Raw genomic sequence first — 21,557 nt, forward strand, 5'->3', positions numbered from 1 at the left:
TCTGGGCACCACACTTTAGGAAGGATGTCAAGGCCTTAGAGAGGGTGCAGAAGAGATTTACTAGAGTGGTGCCAGGGATGAGGGACTTCAGTTATGTGGAGAGACTGGAGAAGGTGGGGTTGATCTCCTTAGGACAGAGAAGGTTAAGAGGAGATTTGATGGAGGTGTTCAAAATGATGAACGGTTTTGATAGAGTAAATAAGGAGAAATTGTTTCCAGTGGCAGAAGGGTCGGTAACCAGAGGACACAGATTTAAGGTGATTGGCAAAAGAGCCCGAAGCGACATGAGGAAACATTGTTTTACGCAGTGAGTTGTTATGATCTGGAATGCACTGCCTGAAAGGGCGGTGGAAGCAGATTCAATCGTGACTTTCGAAGGGGAATTGGATAAATAATTGAAGGGGAAAAATTTACAGGGCTTTGTGGAAAGAACAGGGGAATGGGATTAATTCGATAGCTCTTTCAAAGAGCCGGCACAGGCACGATGGGCCGAATGGCCTCCTCCTGTATTGCACCTATTGTGATACTATGACCTTAACCACCTCTCGGGCAGCAAGTGTGGGTAATGGAGGATGGGGCGCACCAAAGCTACTGAGAATGGGGGGGTGGTGGTGGTGGTGCTTGGGACTGGGGTCTCCTGTCCGTACACAGCCGGTAGGTGGTCCGAACCACTGGGGTCTACCTGCCCTTTTCTTCTGCCACATGCCTGGGCAACTGGAGCCTGCCAGATTTTACATTGCTTCCCCCCCCCCTCTGTAACCATTCACACATCCTCTGAGTCTCGGATACATCTCATATTTCTCTAATTATTGCCTCATTTTGTCTTACATCGTTAACACTTCTGTCATTTAATCATCTCCTGTCCTCCACCTAATCACAGACCGTTCTCACCGCCCCCCCTCTTCCTTTTCCCAGGCGTTGTTCCTCCTTTTAAGCTACTCATTTCTAACATCTCCCAAGCCAGACAAAAGATCATCAACCTCAAACGTTAACCCTACCTCCTCTCTCCACAGAGGCTGCCTGTCCTGCAAAGTGTTGGGATTGGACATGGATTTACTGCATCTGTATTTAGGTGTGATTCTGGTTGATGTCTGTGTGTGGGCAGGAGGGAGGGAGGGAGGGGAGTAATTGCAAACAACAGGTTCTGACCTCTTCCAATCCCAGGTCCCAACACTCCAGTTTGCCGCAGTTCCTCCAGAAAGACGGCACCTCCGACACTCAGCACTCCCCCCGCGTAACTGCGGCGTCAACCTGGAATTTTTTGTGCTCGAGTCCCTGGAGTGGGACTCGAAACCCACAGCTTTCTGACTCCGAGGGGAGAGTGCTACCACTGAGTCACAGCTGACACCTTGGTGTGGGACTGGAGTCACATACATGTCAGATGGGGGGAGGACGGCAGGTTTCCTTCCCTAAAAGTGTAAACAATTTTACAACACCAAGTTATAGTCCAGCAATTTTATTTTAAATTCACAAGCTTTCGGAGGCTTCCTCCTTCCTCAGGTAAATGTATTTACATTTACCTGAGGAAGTATTCACATTTACCTGAGGAAGGAGGAAGCCTCCGAAAGCTTGTGGAATTTAAAATAAAATTGCTGGACTATAACTTGGTGTTGTAAAATTGTTTACAATTGTCAACCCCAGTCCATCACCGGCATCTCCACATCATCCCTAAAAGTGGGCATTAATGAACCAGTTGGGTTTTTATGACAATCCCATCGTCACTTTGATACCTGATTTCTATTTGCAACACAAATTTGAATTCTCAACCTGCCACATGCTGGGATTGGAACTCACATTTGGTTGGATGTTAATAGTTCAAGGATTAAACTAGTTTAGTAACATAACCACCACACTAACCTTTCCCCGTTAAAGGGGTTTCACCCACAACCAGTTTCACTGGTAACTCTCACTCTGCAGCCACTGTCACATCCAACACTCACAGGGTTAACAGAAAGTACAAGCGGCCGCCTCCAGGTCGCAATCTGTTTGTGACAGACAGGAGCACCGGGGCTGTGGGGCTCTGCTGGAGGGAGCTGGTATTTGGTTAACCTGAAGGCTCACAGGGGGAAGGCTGCAAACCAGGCAGTGAGCGTTATTTTAAAGGGGGAGAGGGGGACCCGGGACCCTCTCTCTCTCCCACTTAAAGAGCCCGCCGCGATCAAACCTGTTTAAAGAAACTCTGCGAGTCACTCGGTCGGTTTGAGGAAGTGGGAAAGAGAGAGAGAGAGAGAGAGCAGAGGCTGGCTCAGATTCAGCACTGTGTAGAGTGCAAGAGTTCAATTCAAATGACTTGTCCTCTGCTGAAACATCAATCTGGTGGATTCCAATGGAAGTTTTGCTCAGGTACAGTGTTGCTATTTTTAATTTAAAATGTTATCTTGTAAAAGTTAAGACGAATTGAGTTAAGTGCGAATGAAACTGAGATCAACGAGTTTCTACAGAGAGAGTGCGTGTTTTAGAAAACCCTGAACGGTTGCTTGTCTCTCTCTCTCTCTCTCTCATCTCCGCTCGAATGGAAAATGTTCGCCTCCAGATTGTGGAAACAGTGTTTGTCCCGGACACGTGTGGGATTATGTGACCTAAAAGTGACAGTCTGGTTACTGAGTGATTCTCAGATGGAAATTAAACGGGGTGTGTGGGGGTGGAGGGAGGAGGTGATGGGCAAAGTCAGTCGTCACTTTTTTTTAATTTTGAAAATCACTTAAAGAACTTAAGAAAGAAAAGACCATTCACCCCCCCCCCCTCCAATTTGATATCCAACTAAACAAAGACCAGAAAATACTGGAAACACACAGCATCTGTGGAGAGAGAGAAACAGACCAGTTAATGTTGGGAGTGAGGATCCTTCAAAACAGTTCTGAAGAAGGGCCCACACAGAAATGTTGACTGGTGGGTTCTCTCTCTCCACAGATGCAGACTGACCTGCTGAGTGTTTCCAGCATCTTCTGGCTTTTGGTTAAAATTTCCAGCAAATGCCAGTGTGCCTTAACTCTGGAATTCCCGCCCTAAACCTCTCCGCCTCTCTCTCTCCTCCGAGAATGCTCGTTAAAATCTACCTCTTTGGCCACTTTCCTAATTTCTCCATCTTTGGCTCGGTGTCAGTTTTTTGTCTATTTGGGCTTCTGTGAAGAGCCTTGGGATGATTCGCTCCATTAAAAGCGCTGTGTAAGAGCAAGTTGTGATTGATGTTGTATTTGGGTTTTTTGCTTGTATTTTGGAAAGCACCAGTATTTTTGCCTCTAAAATGAAACATAAGAAATAGGAGCAGGAGTAGGTCATACGGCCCCTCGAGCCTGCTCCGCCATTCAATCAGATCATGGCTGATCTTTGACCTCAACTCCACCTTCTCTCCTGATCCCCATATCCTTTGATTCCCCTAGAGTCCAAAAATCTATCCATCTCAGCCTTGAATATATTCAGTGACTGAGCATTCACAGCCCTCTGGGGTAGAGAATTCCAAATATTCACAACCCTCTGAGTGAAGAAATTCCTCCTCATCCCAGTCCTAAATGGCCAACCCCTTATTACTAAGCTGAGATAGAGCTGCCTCTAGTGGATGTCCGGACCGACTGAGCCCAAGAAGTGATTGTGCATTAGATTTACTAACTCAGGCTCCAAAATCACTTGGCCATTCCTCATTTACAGTGGTTGAAATCCGCCCCCTCCCCCCCTCCCCATTCAAATCGGCTTCCTGATTTCAAGCGCCTACCTTATCTCTTTGTGGTCTAAACTTGTCTTCCTTCCTTCCACTTGGTGATCTGTAACTTTACTCCGAGTGTTAGCATCAATTTTTTTCGCCCTGAAGCTGTCTGGCCACTACCTCCGTGAGGCACACGTAATTTAAGAATGGCTGCATCTATTGCCACCACTATGGTGGCAGCGGCACATTCTGGTATTGCCACCAACAGGATGTGGGAGGAGAGTACTCACCCAACTCTCTGTCTGGAATGTGTAATTTGATCCAGTTATTGTCAGGCAGGCTACAGAGTTCAGACAAGGCACAAAGCCAACACTACTGAGTTCAGGGAGCGCACGGCGCTGACCCTCCCGAGTTCAGGGAGCGCACGGCGCTGACCCTCCCGAGTTCAGGGAGCGCACGGCGCTGACCCTCCCGAGTTCAGGGAGCGCACGGCGCTGACCCTCCCGAGTTCAGGGAGCGCACGGCGCTGACCCTCCCGAGTTCAGGGAGCGCACGGCGCTGACCCTCCCGAGTTCAGGGAGCGCACGGCGCTGACCCTCCCGAGTTCAGGGAGCGCACGGCGCTGACCCTCCCGAGTTCAGGGAGCGCACGGCGCTGACCCTCCCGAGTTCAGGGAGCGCACGGCGCTGACCCTCCCGAGTTCAGGGAGCGCACGGCGCTGACCCTCCCGAGTTCAGGGAGGAAGGGGTGAGGCCATGGAGGGATTTCAACATGAGGATGAGAATTTTAAAATTGAGGCGTTCCCGGACCGGGAGCCAATGTAGGTCAGCGAGCACAGGGGTGATGGGTGAACGGGACTTGCTGCGAGTTAGGGTACAGGCAGCAGAGTTTTGGATGAGCTCAAGAATATTGAGTGTGGAAGATGGGAGGCCGGCCAGGAGAGCATTGGAATAGTCAAGTCTAGAGGTAACAAAGGCATGGATGAGGGTTTCAGCAGCAGATTGGGTTGAGGCGGGGCGGAGACGGGCGATGTTATGGAGGTGGAAGTGGGCGGTCTTGGTGATGGAGTGGATATGTGATCGAAAGTTCATCTCAGGGTCAAATCGGACTCCAAGGTTGCAAACGGTCTGGTTCAGCCTCAGTCGGTGGCCAGGGAGAGGGATGGAGTCGATGCCTGGGGAATGGAGTTTGCAGCGGGGACTGAAGACAATGGCTTCGGTCTTCCCAATATTTAGTTGGAGGAAATTTTTGCTCATCCAGTACTGGATGTCTGACAAGCAGTGTGACAAATGAGAGACAGTGGAGGGATCGAGGGAGGTGGTTGTGAGGTAGAGCTGGGTGTCCTCAGTGTACATGTGGAATCTGATGTCGTGTTTTTGGATGTTGTCGCCGAGGGGCAGCGTGTAGATGAGAAACAGGAGGGGGCCAAGGAGAGACCTTGGGGGACTCTAGAGGTAACGGTGTGGGAGTGGGAAGAGAAGCCATTGCAGGTGATTCTCTGGCTACGACTGGATAGATAAGAATGGAACCAGGCGAGGGCAGTCCCACCCAGCTGGACAACAGAGGAGAGGCGTTGGAGGAGGACGGTGTGGTCAACTGTGTCAAAGGCTACAGACAGGTGGAGAAGGGTGAGGAGGGATAGTTTATAACAGTCACATGGGATGGCATTTGTGACTTTGATAAGGGCCGTTTCAGTACTGTGGCAGGGGCAGAAACCTGATTGGAGAGGTTCAAAGATGCGGGAAAGATGGACATGCATTTGGGAAGCGACAACGCGTTCAAGGATTTTGGAGAGGAAAGGGAGGTTGGAGATGGGGCGGCAGTTTGCAAGGACAGAGGGGTCAAGGGTGGGTTTTTTGAGGAGGGAGGTGATGACGGCAGATTTAAAGGGGAGGGGGAACAGTACCTGAGGAGAGGGAACTGTTAAAAATATCAGCTAACGTGGGGGCCAGGAAGGGAAGTTCGGTGGTCAGCAGTTTGGTGGGAATAGGGTCGAGGGAGCAGGCATCCACGAGAATGATTGTGAGGGTCAGGGTTAGTTTCCTGCAAACAAGCTAAAATGTGATTGAGTGTTTTTGAAATTGTTTTTTCACAGACCCTGGGTTCCAGCGGGAGGGCTCGTTATTGTCTCGATGCCCAGAACCGGGAACTGTTCATAATCTGCAGCTCTGACAGTTCGTATTGAGTCAGGAGACCAATGGGGCTTAGGGGCTTCGAGTCTGGGGACTCTGGCAGAAGTCAGGGCTTCGGGTCAGGGAGACCAGCTGAAGTCAGGGCTTTGGGTCAGGGAGACCAGCAAGAGTAAGGCCTTTAGGCCTAACTGACTGAGTGGGAGCCGGGGTCTCAGGCCTGTGGGACTGGCTGGAGTCATGGCTCTGGGTCTGTGGGACTGGCTGGAGTCAGGGCTTCGGGTCCTGGAGACCAGCTGGAGTCAGGGTTTCAGGTTTGTGGGACCAGCAGCAATCAGGGCTCAGAGTCTGGAATTCCCTTCCTAAACCTCTCTGTCTCTCTACTTCTCTCTCCTCCTTTAAGTCGCTTCTGAAAACCTACTTCTTTGACCTGTCCTAATATCTCCTATTTTTTTTTATTCGTTCATGGGATGTGGGCGTCGCTGGCGAGGCCAGCATTTATTGCCCATCACTAATTGCCCTCGAGAAGGTGGTGGTGAGCCGCCTTCTTGAACCGTTGCAGTCCGTATGGTGAAGTTTCTCCCACAGTGCTGTTAGGAAGGGAGTTCCAGGATTTTGACCCAGCGACAATGAAGGAATGGCGATATATTTCCAAGTCAGGATGGTGTGTGACTTGGAGGGGAACAAGCAGGTGGTGTTGTTCCCATGTGCCTGCTGCTCTTGTCCTTCTAGGTGGTAGAGGTCGTGGGTTTGGGACGTGCTGTCGAAGAAGCCTTGGCGAGTTGCTGCAATGCATCCTGTGGATGGTACACACTGCAGCCACGGTGCGCCGGTGGTGAAGGGAGTGAATGTTTAGGGTGGTGGATGGGGTGCCAATCAAGCGGGCTGCTTTGTCCTGGATGATGTCGAGCTTCTCGAGTGTTGTTGGAGCTGCACTCATCCAGGCAAGTGGAGAGTATTCCATCACAGTCCTGACTTGTGTCTTGTAGATGGTGGAAAGGCTTTGGGGAGTGGCTCGGTGTCAAAATTTGTTTGATAATCTCTCCTGTGAAACACCTTGGGATGTTTTACCTCGTTAATGGCGTTATATAAATGCAAGTTGTTGTTGTTGGGAGACCAGTAGGAATCAGGGCCAGCTGCCAAAAAACTTTTCAACAATACATCACATTTAAAAATCTGTTTTAGTGATGTTGGTTGAGGGATAAATATTGGCCAGGACACCTGGGAGAACTCTTCTGCTCTTCTTCAAAATAGTGCCATGGCTTCTTTTATATCCATCCTGAGAGGGCAGATGGTGCCTTGATTTCATCCAAAAGACAGCACCTCTGACAGTGCAGCATGCCTTCAGTACTGCACTAGGAGTGTCAGCCAGGATTATGCATTCAAGTTTCTGGAGTGGGATTTGAACCCATAACCTTCTAGATCTTAGAGGTAAGAGTGCTACCCACTGCGCCACAATCTAATTGAATGGTGGAGCACACTCGAGGGGCTGAATGGCCTAGTCTTGATCCTACGTTACTAGATGTGGGGGAGATCATGATTGGTGGTTTTTGGGAGCTTGATTTCTTAATCAAAATAGACCAAGGAAACTTACTGTGTCGGACTAAGTAAAGGAAAAACTCTCCATTCTCCATCAGTCTGCTGAAGGCGGTGGGGGGGGTCTCACTGTATAGCGTTAGTTATTGTTTCCTGAGGGGGGTGGGGGTGTTTACGTTTGAATGTGGAAGTGATGATGATTGACTGTGGGCTGGTTGGAGAGTGGAAGGTGATGTGTTGCGGTTGTTGGCCTTGAGTTTGGCCTCCTCACCCCAACCCCCCCCCCCCCCACCCCACCCCCTGTATCTTGGTTTACGGTCAGACCCTTCCGTTAGTGAATAATCAAGCAGGTCTTGGCCTTCTTCCTGCCCGCCTGGCTCTCGGGAATCACCATCGCGGAAGGAACCGGAGCTTCACGGGGCAGACGGTTGGCATCTGTGCCACAACCAGAGTTCGTCCAATGACTCAGACTTTCCCAGTGCCGTCCTGGTGTCTCAGATTTCCTGTTACTCGCGTCACCAGCTCTGCAGAGAGAGATTCTCTCATCGGTGGTAATGTCACTGAAACCACATCTCTCAACCATTCCCCAACCTCCCCCTCCCTCAACCCCAATCATGATCTCCCCCACTTCTAGTAACATATGATCAAGACTAGGCCATTCAGCCCCTCGAGTGTGTTCCGCCATTCCATTAGATCATGACTGATCTGTGGCTCAGTGGGCAGCACTCTTACCTCTGAGGTCAGAAGGTTGTGGGTTCAAGTCCCACTCCAGAAACTTGAGTATATAATCCTGGCTGACACTCCCAGTGCAGTACCGAAGGCATGATGCACTGTCAGAGGTGCTGTCTTTTGGACGAAATCAAGGCACCATCTGCCCTCTCAGGATGGATATAAAAGATCCCACGGCACTGTTTTGAAGAAGAGCAGAAGAGTTCTCCCCGGTGTCCTGATCAATATTTATCCCTCAACCAACATCACTAAAACAGATTATCTGGTCATCATCACAATGCAGTTTGTGGGATCTTGCTGTGCACAATTTGGCTGCTGCGTTTCCTACAACAGTGACTACACTTCAAAGTACTTCATTGGCTGTAAAGCGCTTTGGGACATCCTGAGGTTGGGGAAGGCGCTATATAAATGCAAGTCTTTCTTTTTTTTTTCAACTCCATCTGCTTGCCTTAGTTCTGTAACCCTTAATACTCTCGCCTAACAAAAATCTATCAAATTCTCCGGAAAGTTCTGGCTTTTTGCTGGGGTTCCCATTCTACACGTGCCTCACCCTAAAGTCAGTGTGAGTGAGACTCGGCAGACTATTTAACCATCGGGGCATCATAGATGGATCCGACCCCATGGTCCAGCGGCATTCGTCCTTTTCCAGCAGGTCCTTTCCATCCGTCTTTTCCTGCAGAAGCCACTGGATGGCAATCGGGAGCAGGAGGCTGCCGTCAACCACGCCTGGAGACCACGCTGCTGTGAGTGACTGAGATAGATTTTACACATTCGTGTCATGAAACTGCCCTCCACTCACTGCATTTTTGGCGGAGGATTAATCCTGCTGCGCTCAGGAGACTCCGTTTGCTGTTGTTTCGGCCATGAGTTCAGAAACTCTCAAGTCCCGCCCCTGCCTCCAAATCATTGGCTGACACAGTGGTGTCAATATTCACTCTGATTTCTTTTGTTTGTTTGTGACCCTCCCCTCTCTCTAACCTAATATTCCAACTGCTGCCCCATCAGAGATCAGCTGAGTCAAATATTAACAAAGCATTTTTTTTTTTTAAAAAGGAGCTCGGGCTGCAGCAGATGTAGCACTCTCTGTCATTCGAATGTATCCCAGTGTCCAACGTACGGCCCTCGGATGTTTGTCCAACACCGGTCGGCTCGAGGGACATGGCCGGACCAAAGCAAAAAGAGGGTTTTTTTTTTAAGGAAACCACAGCACGACCACAAAGGACTTGTGCAAGCGTGAGGCTCGACACGCAAGCGTGAGGCTCGACACGCATGCGTGAGGCTGGACACGCATGCGTGAGGCTGGACACGCAAACACTCCGAAAATTGAGCCACAAATAGAACACGATGGGGTGCGACCCTGATAAGCAGCCGTGTCGCTGAGCGTTTCTCTGTGTTTCTCTCTCGAAGTGTCTGCCTCACCTCTGAGTCAGAAGGTCATGGGTTCAAGCCCCACTCCAGAGACTTGAGCACAAAATCTAGGCTGACACTCCCAGTGCAGGACTGAGGGAGTGCTGCACTGTCGGAGGTGCCGTCTTTTGGACGAGACGTTAAAACGAGGCCCTGTCGGACTTATCAGCTGGATGTAATAGATTCCACGGCCACTATTTCGAAGAAGAGCAGGGCAGTTCTCTGCTCTTGTTCTGGATTCCCCCCACCAGACGAAATAGTTTCTTTAATCAATCCCTTAATCATTTTAAATATCTCGATTGGATCACCCCTCAACCTTCTAAACTCAGGGGAATGCAAGCCAACTTTATGCATCCTCATAATTTAACCCTTCAAGTCTGGTTATCATCCTGGTGAAACAGTCGGATGCTGTAACTGGGGGTGGGGGGCAGGGAGGGGGGGAACTGAATGTTGCCTCGGGATGGGCAGAATGGCCTCCCCCATTCATATCTACCTTGGCTGAAAAATTATCTTCCGATGCACTTTTTTGGATTTCATCGATGTCTCTCAGTGGTCTGTTTTGAGTGGGAAATAATGGGGACTGCTGCCCAAATTCCCGATGGGTGCCCCCCACGGGTGAGGCTCCCTCATCAGGAGCGCAGTTCCGTAAATCGGCCCAAAAACAGCGCGCAGAGGGAACCTCTCTGCCCAGGTGACCCTTTGGGACTTCCTTTCTTGCTTTAATTATTCTTTCCTCTCTCCCCTTTCCTTCAAAATGCCAATCCCGTCGCAAAGCCGAGGCACTGCCCCCAGCGCAGTACGCATTGCAGGTTGTGGTGCGTGCTTAAAATGCGTAACAAATAGGGGAAAATAATAGTTGCATTTTCTTCAAAAATAGGCTTTACGCGAAGTAGGATTGAGCAACAGTGAGTGCAGCAAGGATGTTTGATATTGTCACTTTCAGTTCAGCAGCTCCTCCCCAGAATTACAGTAACTGGAAGTGACAGTCAAACGGCTTTGACTTCTTACAACGTGGCTTTCCCCTCAAGTGTCAGATTTCTGTACAGCCGAGCCTTCAGTTTATATCTGACCTGACCCCCCCCCCCCCGCCCCGCCGTCACCGTCTGCCTTTTCTCGAGGTTCAGGCGGGTGTTAAAATCCGATGGCAATGTTCGATAAAGAGCAAAGAGTTCTCCCCGGTGTCCTGGCCAACACTCACCCCTCAACCAACACCACCCAACAAAAAAAAACCAAACCGGTTAACTGGTTTAAAACCGGAAAATGCCGGAGAAGCTCAGCAGGTGAGGCAGCATGTGTGGAGAAAGACCCAGAGTTAACGTTTCAGGTCGATGACCCGTCGTCAGAACTGGAAGATGTCACAGTTTTTAGAGTCAGAGAATCATAGAAGTTTACAACATGGAAACAGGCCCTTCGGCCCAACATGTCCATGTCGCCCAGTTTATACCACTAAGCCAGTCCCAATTTCCTGCACTTGGCCCATATCCCTCTATACCCATCTTACCCATGTAACTGTCCAAATGCTTTTTAAAAGACAAAATTGTACCCGCCTCTACTACTGCCTCTGGCAGCTCGTTCCAGACACTCACCACCCTTTGAGTGAATAAATTGCCCCTCTGGACCCTTTTGTATCTCTCCCCTCTCACCTTAAACATCGTATAAGATATGCGATTTGAGAACCTTTTCATTCATTCATCTGACGAAGGAGATAATCTCCGAAAGCTTGTGATTTTAAAATAAATTTGTTCGACTATAACCTGGTGTTGTAAGATTCCTTACATTTGTCCACCCCAGTCCATCACCGGCATCTCCACATCACCTTAAATCTAAGCAAGCACAGGGCCAGGGAAAGGGGGCAAGGGAATGGGGGAGGGGAGGAGATTAACTGGTTATTCGTCTCATTGATCATAGAAGCATACAGCACAGAAGGAGGCCATTCAGCCCATCGTGCCTGTGCCGGCCGGCTCTTTGAAAGAACTATCCAATTAGTCCCACTCCACCCCTGCTCTTTCTTCCATAGCCCTGCAAATTTACATCAAGTTTATAATATCAGTTATAAATCAAGTAAACATCCAATTCCCTTTTGAAAGCTACTGAGATCTTGTGTGAAAAATGCCTTCTGCATTTTCCTACGTAACAACAGTGACTGTGCTTTGTCAGTATTTAATTGGAAGCACCAATTAGGCAAGTTTGTTCTTACATGAGTTGTCGGGGGTGAGAGGGCAGACCTGGAGGGGACTAAATAAAGACAACGGATAACTGGGAGTGGTACAATGAGACAAAGAAAAAATATAACAGCAGGAAACGCCGAGTGCTAGCTTTATTTATAAATACATCTGTTATCTTCAAAATAAAGTGGTCAGTGTCCCTGTCTGTCGGATTGTTCTAATGTTTGCCCTTGATATGCTCAAAAAAAAAGTCTGCCTTCAAATAAAAGTTTGGTGTTCAATTGATTAAAAAGAAAAGAAAGACTTCCGTTTTTATAGCGCCTTTCACAACCTCAGGATGTCCCAAAGTGCTTTACAGCCAAAGAAGCACTTTTTGGAGTGTAGTCACTGTTGTAATGTAGGAAATGTGGCAGCGAGTTTGCACACAGCAAGCTCCCACAAATAGCAATGTGATAATAACCAGATAATAGCAAATAATTTTAGTGATGTCAGTTGAGCGATAAATATTGGCCAGGACATCGGGGAGAGCTCCCCTGCTCTTCTTCGATGTAGTGGCCGTGGGATCTTTTACATCTGCCTGAGAGGGCAGATGGGGCCTCGGTTTAAAGTCTCATCGGAAAGACGGCCCCTCCAACAGTGCAGCACTCCGTCAGTACTGGCACTGGAGTGTCAGCCTAGATTTTGTACTCAAGTCTCTGGAGTATGAGTATACTGCTGCTAAACGATGTTACCACCAGTGATCTAGGACACAGGGTCATAGTGTTAGATTTGAACGCTCCCCCTCCCTGCACTATGGGGCGTTGCTGCAGAATAGCCATGGAAAGCAGGCACTTTAATAAAACAAAAGCACTTCCATTCACACAGCACCTCACATATCCTGCCCCACCGTGTCTCACAGCCAGTGCAATACTCTTTAATTGCAGTCACTGTTGCTGTGGGACATATGGGGCAGCCAGTTTGCACAGTAAGATCCCACCAACTGCAGATGAGGTGAATTTAAGGTTGATTTTTTTTTTAATGTGGTTGAGCAAACCACCTTGGTCAGAACATCTTCCTGTTCTTCTTTGCATAACGTGGGATCGGTTAATCTGTTACATACACATACACTGTGCATGAACTGGGTTTAAAGTCTTGTCTGAAAGATGACACTTCCAACAGTATAGCACACTCCCTCAGTACTGCACTGGAGTATCAGCCTAGGTTATGAGCTGAGGTGCTGGAGCAGAGCTTTGAACACACACACAATCTCCTGGCGAGAATGCTACCAAAAGAGGTGAGGTAGACCTCAGTAGTTCTTGCACTGTCGGCTGGATTTAGAACGATAAACGGGCCAACTGCCCCTCGTTCCAGGTACAGTACAGTCCCACTTAGTCTAGTTTTTAGCTTAAACTTTACTAAGCAGTTAATACTATGTGTAAACAAAAGAGAGAGATCAGTGGTTAGACCCTGATCAGTAGTGCAACAATGTGATCACATCACCCATTGCATCATTGTGTTCCCTGCTCTTCACAGACTTGATCAGGTAGGGTTGCCAACTCTGGTTGGGAGTATTCCTGGAGGTTTCATCACATGACCTCATGCCACGAAATGTCCCGCCCCCACACTCCCACCATTGGTCCATCCTCCAGCCCACCCGCCTTCCCCAGGCCAATTGGAAAGCAAACAGACTCTTTGTTACATAATTGGATTTATCTTGATTGTTAGTGAAACCGCCCTTTGTTTCCCCATCTTCAATATTTTTATCACTAATAAAGAAAATGGAATAAAAGCCACAATTTTATTTAATGCCCCCTGTGATTTTTCTCTTGGGCGTTGTTCGCAGCAAGTGTCCTGGAGATTAATCTTCAATTCCTGGAGACCCCAGGACAATTCTGGAGGGTTGGCAACCCTATGATCAGAGGTAGTCATGATCCAGCTGTGCAGTGTTCCGATTGGATCACACCTTGGGTACTGAGTCCAGCTCTGGTTGTCAAGGCACGAGTGAGACATTCAAACCGCGGGAGGCGGTGCAGAGAAGAGCCGCGAGGCAGATTCCCCCTCTCCCCATCGTCCCCCTTCTCCCCACACCCGTGAGGGCAGACTGGAGAGAGCCGGGCTTCTCAACCAACAAAGGAGGCGCCTGAGACGTGATCCCACAGAGTTTTATAAGATTGTTAAGGGTATAGAAAAAGTTAACCTGGAATATTAGTGTAAATTAAACTGTAGGAGTGGAACTAGGGGACACAGGTAAAAACTAGCAAAAGGTAATTTTAGGACTAATATCAGGAAATTCTTCCTCACACACAGAAAGTGATCAACATGTCGAATAAACTTCCTGATAGAGTAGATCAGAAACCCTGGAATCATTTAAGAAGCGACTGGATGTTCCAATGTAGGGGGAGGAGTTAGGATCTGTCTGGAAGGGTGACTGGATCATTATTCAAGTACTCCAGTGGCATTACGTGATGGCCCCTTAATTTAAATATTTGTGGGGTCCGACCGAGCCCTGTGCCCGGGCTCCCAGTGCCCTCTGTGAAGGCTGGCCTCATGGGAGGGGGGAGCAGTGGGCACTTTAGGCACATTGCAGGCTGCAGGCCCCCTATAGCTGATTACCTGGGCAGTGGACACCTGATTCGCTTCAACATTATCAGCCCCACGGAGTTACAGGCGCAGAAAAATTACGGAGAGAGAGAGAGACACACACACTTAAAGACAATTTATCATCACCTCTGTGCACCAATAAAAGGATCAATTAACAAAACATCTTGCATTTATATAGCACCTTTCCCAGCCTCGGGACGTCCCAAAGTGCTTCCCAATCAATGAAGTACTTTTGAAGTGTAGTTACTGTTGTAATGTAGGAAATGCTGCAGCTAATTTGTGCACAGCAAGATCCCACAAACAGCAATGTGATAAATGACCTGATCATCTATTTTTTTAGAGATGTTGGTCGAGGGATAAATATTAGCCAGGACACTGGGGAGAACTCCCCTGCTCTTTGAATAGGGCCATTCGATAGCTTTTATGTTCACCTGAATAGACAGATGGGACTTAATTTTAACGTCTCATCTGAAAGACGGCACCTCCAGCAGTGCAGCACTCCCACAGTAATGCACTGAAGTGGCAGCCTGGATTATGTGTTTAAGTCCTTGGAGCAACAGTGAAAAGATTTACTGTCAGAGCTAATTGGACTGGGGTCAGGTTTTGTGAATTCTGCTTGTGTTTACAAAACGTGATTGTGTTGTTAATCATTTACATGTCCAAACTTCAGCCACGTGTGACCCTTGAACCCTATAAATCTGCTCCATGAAGCCCAGGTGTTGCAGTCCTATTTTGCGTCTCTATTACTAATTTGCTGGTTTATCCTCTTTGAATTTATTTAATAGAATTACCTAAAATCTACGGCATGGAAACAGGCCATTCGGCCCAACTGGTCTATGCCGGTGTTAATACTCCACACCAGCCTCCTCCCAATCTAATTACCTCTTCCTACCCTGCCCCCTGTATCACTCTATTCCCGTCTCCCTCTTGTAGCCTCCCCTTAAATACATCAACGCTCTCTGCTTCAACCAGTCCATCCGGGCAGCGAGTTCCACATTCTCGCCACTCTCTGTGAAAAGAGAGTCTGGGAGGGAGAGAAAGGGCTGTTCTTCGAACTGTTGCAAGACCTGTTAGTATCAGCAATTTGAGCAGCTATACGGAAATGGATAGGTTTAGACCTTATCTGTACCCGCCACCGAGGTTCTATGATACATATCCAGCCCACAAAGACCAAACACCTCCAGGCGCCTGATTTACACATTCAGCATAATGCTCGTGGTATTTGAGCTGGAGCCTCCAATTCTTTTTTACATCAGCAGAATTTACACTGTGTTCCTGTTTTTAAAAAAAATCCAGCCTTGTTTAGTTCAGTTTTTAACACAACATTAAATAGGGTGGATAGAGAGAAACTATTTCCGCTGGTTGGGGAGTCTAGGACTAGGGGACACAGTCTAAAAATTAGAGCCAGGACTTTCAGGAGTGAAATTAGGAAACACTTCTACACGCAAAGGATGGTAGAAGTTTGGAACCCACTTCCACAAACAGCAATTGATACTAGCTCATAGGAATATAGGAACATAGGAACAGGAGTAGGCCATTCAGCCCCTCGTGCCTGCTCCGCCATTTGATAAGATCATGGCTGATCTGTGATCTAACTCCATATACCTGCCTTTGGCCCATATCCCTTAATAACTTTGGTTGCCAAAAAGCTATCTATCTCAGATTTAAATTTAGCAATTGAGCTAGTATCAATTGCCGTTTGCGGAAGAGAGTTCCAAACTTCTACAACCCTTTGTGTGTAGAAATGTTTTCTAATCTCGCTCCTGAAATGTTAAATCTGAGATTGATGGATTTTTGTTAACCAAAGTTATTAAGGGATATGGGGATAAGGCGGGTCTATGGAGTTAGGTCACAGATCAGCCATGATCTCATTTAATGGTGGAACAGGCTCGAGGGGCTAAATGGCCTACTCCTGTTCCTATCTTCCTATGTTCCTAGCACCTAGACATTCATTAGAACCAGGGAGGGTTCAACACACAAAGCTTCAGTGTATCGGGGGGGGGGGTGCGTTTTGCAAAGCAAAAGACAGGCTCTGATATGAGTCCTTCATGGTGTGTCGCCTCCCTAGTGCCAGCGTAAAGGACATCACTGAGAGGGTGCAGAACATTTTGAGGGGGGAAGGGGAAAAGCCAGAAGTCGGTGTCCATGTGGGAACCAATGACATGGGAAGGAAAAGGTTCGAGGTCCTGCAGTCAGAATTTCAGGAGCTAGGGAGGAAGTTAAAAAGCAAGAGATCAAAGGTAGTAATCTCTGGATTACTCCCAGTGCCACGTGCAGGAAGTTACAGGCGAGTCACATGAGTATAGGAATAGTGGGATAAGACAGGTTAATATGTGGCTGGAGCAATGGTGCAGGAGGGAGAGCTTCAGATTCCTGGGGCATTGGGACCAGTTCTGGGACAGGACGAATCTGTTCAAGATGGACGGGTTGCACCTCAACAGAGCTGGGACCAATATCTTCGCAGGGAGGTTAACTAGTGCTGTGGGGGAGGATTTAAACTAATTTGGCAGGGGGATGGGCACCAGGATGAAACACTAGAGAGGAGAAACAAGGTGCACAGAGGACTGGGAGGGACAAGTAGCACTAGAGTAAAGAACAGTTCAGAAATAGGAGGGATCAGACAGGGGGCAAATGCGAGGCAATCTAAGATGAGTTTGGAGTGCATGTGCGTAAATGCAACGCAGCGTGGTAAATAAGGTTGGTGAGCTGTAGGCACAAGTCGCCACATGGGACTATGGGACCTGGCTCAAAGAAGGGGGTACTTAATATTCCTGGCTAGAACGTACTCAGAAAAGATAGGGAAGGAAAGAAAAGGGTGGGGGGGTGGGTGGCAGTATTGATCAAAGAAACTATCATAGCACTGGAAAGGGATATTGTAGTTGAGGGGTCAAAAGACAGAATCTAGTTGGTTAGAATTAAGGAACAATAAAGGAACTATTATACTTTTGGGTGTATACTATAGGTCACCAAATAGTGGGAAGGAGATAGAGGAGCAAATTTGCAGGCAAATTATGGAAAGATGCAAGAACTATAGAGTAGTGATAATGGGGGACTTCAGTTATCCTAATATAGACTGGGATAGTAACAGTGTTAAGGGCAACAAGGGGGAGGAATTCCTGAAATGTATTCAAGAGAACTTTCTTGATCAATGTATTTCCAACTCAACGAGGAAGGAAGCAGTACTGGATCTAGTTCCGGAGAATGAAGTGGGTCAGGTGGAGCATTTGGGGAACAGTGATCATAATATCATTAGGTTTAGAATAGTAATGGAAAAGGACAAGGAACAATCAAATGTGAAAATACTTAACTGGAGGAGGGTTAATTTCAGTGAGTTAAAGAGGGATCTTGCCCCGGTGGATTGGAATCAAAAATTGGTAGGCAAAACAGTAAATGAACAATGGGAGGCCTTCAAGGAGGAGTTGGTTCGGGTACAGAGTAGACACATCCCTACGAGGGGGAAAGGAAGGGCATCCAAAGCTAGAGCTCCCTGGATGACTGAAGATATAGAGATTAAAAGGAAACAAAAAGGAGGCTTATGACAAATGTAAGGTCATAGTACAGTAGAGAACCAAGCTAAACACAGAAAGTACAGAGGAGATGTAAAAGAAGGGAATAAGAGGGGAATAAGATGAGAATAGATTACCAGCTAATGTAAAAGGGAACCCAAAAATCCTTTATAAACATAGAAATCGTAAAAGGGGAGTCAAAAGAACGGTGGGACTGATTAGGGACAAAAAAGGAGATCTTCTTGTGGAGGCAGAGGGCGTGGCTGAGGTACTGAATGAATACTTTGCATCGGTCTTCACTAGAGAAGAGGATGCTGCCATTCTAGCAGTAAAGGAGGAGGTAGTAGCGATATTGGATAGGATAAAAATAGATAAAGAGGAGGTACTTAAAAGATTGGCAGTACTCAAAGTAGAAAAGTCACCCAGTCCAGATGGGATACATCCTCGGTTATTGAGGGAAGTAAGGGTGGAAATTGTAGAGGCTCTGGCCACAATCTTCCAATCCTCCTTCGATATGGGGGTGGTGCCAGAAGACTGGAGGATTGCAAAAGTTACATACCTGTTCAAAAAAGGGGAGAGGGATAAACCCAGCAATTACAGGCCAGTCAGCCTAACGTCAGCGGTGGGGAAACTTTTAGAGATAATAATCCGGGACAAAATTAATTGTCACTTAGAAAAGTATGGGCTAATAAATGAAAGTCAGCACGGATTTGTTGAAGGAGAATCATGTTTGACGAACTTGATTGAGTTCTTTGATGTAGTAACAGAGAGGGTTGATGAGGGTAGTGCGGTTGATGTTGTGTATATGGACTTTCAAAAGGCGTTTGATAAATGACAACTTAATGGGCTTGTCTGCAAAATTAAAGCCCATGGGATTAAAGGGACAGTGGCAACATGGATACAAAATTGTTTGAGGGATAGAAAGCAGAGAGCAGTGGTGATAGGTTGTTTTTTTCCAGACTGAGATTGAAGGAAAGTATACAGTGGTGTTCCCCAGGGGTCAGTATTAGGACCACTGCTCTTTTTGATATATATTAATGACCTGGACATGGGTATAGAGGGTATAATTTCAAAGCTTGCCGATGACATGAAACTCGGAAATGTAGTAAACAATGTGGAGGATAGTAACAGACTTCAGTAGGACATAGACAGATTGGTGAAATGGGCAGACACATGGCAGATGAAATTTAACACAGAGATGTGTGAAGTGATACATTTTGGTAGGAAGCATAAGGAGAGGCAATAAAAACTAAATGGTGCAATTTTAAAGGGAATGCAGGAACAGAGAGACCTGGGGATGTATGAACACAAATCTTTGAAAGTGGTAGGACAAATTGAGACGGCTGTTTAAAAAAGCATATAGGATCCTGGCTTTTATTAATAGAGACGTAGAGTACAAAAGCAGGGAAGTTATGCTAAACCTTTATCAAACACTGGTTAGGCCTCAGCTAGAGTATTGTGGTTCAATTCTGGGCACCACACTTTAGGAAGGATGTCAAGGCCTTAGGGAGGGTGCAGAAGAGATTTACTAGAATGGTGCCAGGGATGAGGGACTTCAGTTTTATGGAGAGATTGGAGAAGCTGGGGCTGTTCTCTTTACAGCAGAGTAGGTTAAGGGGAGATTTGAGAGAGGTGTTCAAAATCAGGAACGGTTTCGATAGAGTAAATAAGGAAAAACTGCTTCCCATGGCAGAAGGGTCAAGAACCAGAGGTCACAGATTTAAGGTGATTGGCAAAAGAACCAGAGGCAACATGAGGAAACATTTTTTTTTATGCAGCGAACTGTTGTGATCTGGAATTCACAGCCTGAAAGGGCGGTGGAAGCAGATTCAATAATAACTTTCAAAATGGAATTGGATAAATACTTGAAGGGAACAAGTTTTGCAGGGCTATGGGGAAAGAACAGGGGGAGTGGGACTAATTGGAATAGCTCTTTCAAAGAGCCAGCACAGGCACGATGGGCCAAATGGCCTCCTTCTCTGACACTATACTATTTACTTATTTTGTGTGAATTCATGTTTCCTCAGTGCACCTGCAAAAGCCCTTGTTTGCATTTAATGAGTCGTCACGTCTCGATGTCACAATTGTTTTCTTCTTTCTTTCCTGCGTGGTGAATCAGTGAATGCCGGGCCTGAGGTCGGGTTCTGAAAAATGCTATTTGTGTTTAGGAAAACACTATTATCTGATTAATCATTTACATCGATCGATCGTTATTTTTCAGGTTCTTTATATTATAGCTAGTGTTGCCAACTCTGGTTGGACATATTCCTGGAGGTGTCAACACGTGACCTGCTGCCTCCAACCGCCCCCCCCCCTTACACTCCTGCCATTGGTTGCCCAACACCCCTATACTTGCAGTGCCCCTCCTTCCCATGGCCAATTAGAAAGGGAATAGAATCTTCATTGCCTGATTGGATGATTCTTGTCTGTCGGTCAAACAGCCTTTTATTCCCCCCTGTCTAATATTTTTATATCTAGTAAACAAAAGTGTTCAAAGAAAATTTTAAACAGCACGATTTTTAATGCCCCTATGATTTTTCTCCCCGTGTTTGCTCGCAGCAGTGTCCCGGAGATCAGTCTTTAATTCCTAGAGACTCCAGGGCAATCCTGGAGGGTTGGCAACTCTAATTACAGCCCAAAGTTGTCACACTATAACCTTCAGTGATGTCTGTGCAGAGCCCCAGTGAAAAGGCTCTGACCTTCTGTTCATGGGTATCCCATATTTCTCCGGGTATGTTTAAAGATGGCACCAGAAAACATAACGAGCAGAAAGAGAATGTGAACTGGTCAAAGTGGCTGACCAACTGTTTTAGTGATGTTGGTTGAAGGATAAATATGTGGGAGAACTCTTCTGCTCTTTTTCAAAATAGTGTTGTGGATACAACAAAGGCTATGGGCTCCAACAACATCCCGGCTGTAGCGCTGAAGGCTTGTGCTCCAGAACTAGCCGCGCCTCTAGCCAAGCTGTTCCAGTACAGTTACAACTCTGGCATCTACCCGACAATGTGGAAAATTGCCCAGGTATGTCCTGTCCACAAAAAGCAGGACAAATCCAATCCCGCCAATTACTGCCCCATCAGTCTACTCTCAATCATCAGCAAAGTGATGGAAGGTGTCGTCGACAGTGCTATCAAGCAGCACTTATTCACCAATAACCTGCTCACCGATGCTCAGTTTGGGTTCCGCCAGGGCCACTCGGCTCCAGACCTCATTACAGCCTTGGTCCAAACATGGACAAAAGAGCTGAATTCCAGAGGTGAGGTGAGAGTGACTGCCCTTGACATCAAGGCAGCATTTGACCGAGTGTGGCACCAAGGAGCCCTAGTAAAATTGAAGTCAATGGGAATGACGGGGAAAAACTCTCCAGTGGCTGGAGTCATACCTAGCACAAAGGAAGATGGCAGTGGTTGTTGGAGGCCAATCATCTCAGCCCCAGGATATCGCTGCAAGAGTTCCTCAGGGCAGTGTCCTAGGCCCAACCATCTTCAGCTGCTTTATCAATGACCCTCCCTCCATCATAAGGTCAGAAGTGGGAATGTTCGCTGATGATTGCACAGTGTTCAGTTCCATTCGCAACCCCTCAGATAATGAAGCAGTCCGAGCCCGCATGCAGCAAGACCTGGACAACATCTAGGCTTGGGCTGATAAGTGGCAAGTAACATTCGTGCCAGACAATGACCATCTCCAAGAAGAGAGCAGCTAACTACTTCCCCTTGACATTCAACAGCATTACCATCGCCGAATCCCCAACCATCAACATCCTGGCGGTCACCATTGACCAGAAACTTAACTGGACCAGCCACATAAATACTGTGGCTACGAGAGCAGGTCAGAGGCTGGGTATTCTGCGGCGAGTGACTCACCT

General features: G+C 47.4%; 1 protein-coding gene across 1 annotated transcript in view; it reads left to right on the plus strand.

Moving 5' to 3' along the window:
• The first annotated feature begins 2,038 nt into the window (after window positions 1–2,038).
• Window positions 2,039–21,557, plus strand: part of sh3bp2 (SH3-domain binding protein 2) — a 109,966-nt gene continuing 90,447 nt past the window's right edge. The window contains exon 1 of the mRNA XM_067982423.1: window positions 2,039–2,343. Coding sequence (XP_067838524.1) covers window positions 2,286–2,343 — 58 coding nt within the window. The 5' untranslated portion in view covers window positions 2,039–2,285. The remainder of the gene's footprint in view (window positions 2,344–21,557) is intronic.

Source organism: Heptranchias perlo, chromosome 4, assembly GCF_035084215.1.
Source record: "Heptranchias perlo isolate sHepPer1 chromosome 4, sHepPer1.hap1, whole genome shotgun sequence".
In the NCBI taxonomy this organism is placed as follows: Eukaryota; Metazoa; Chordata; class Chondrichthyes; order Hexanchiformes; family Hexanchidae; genus Heptranchias; species Heptranchias perlo.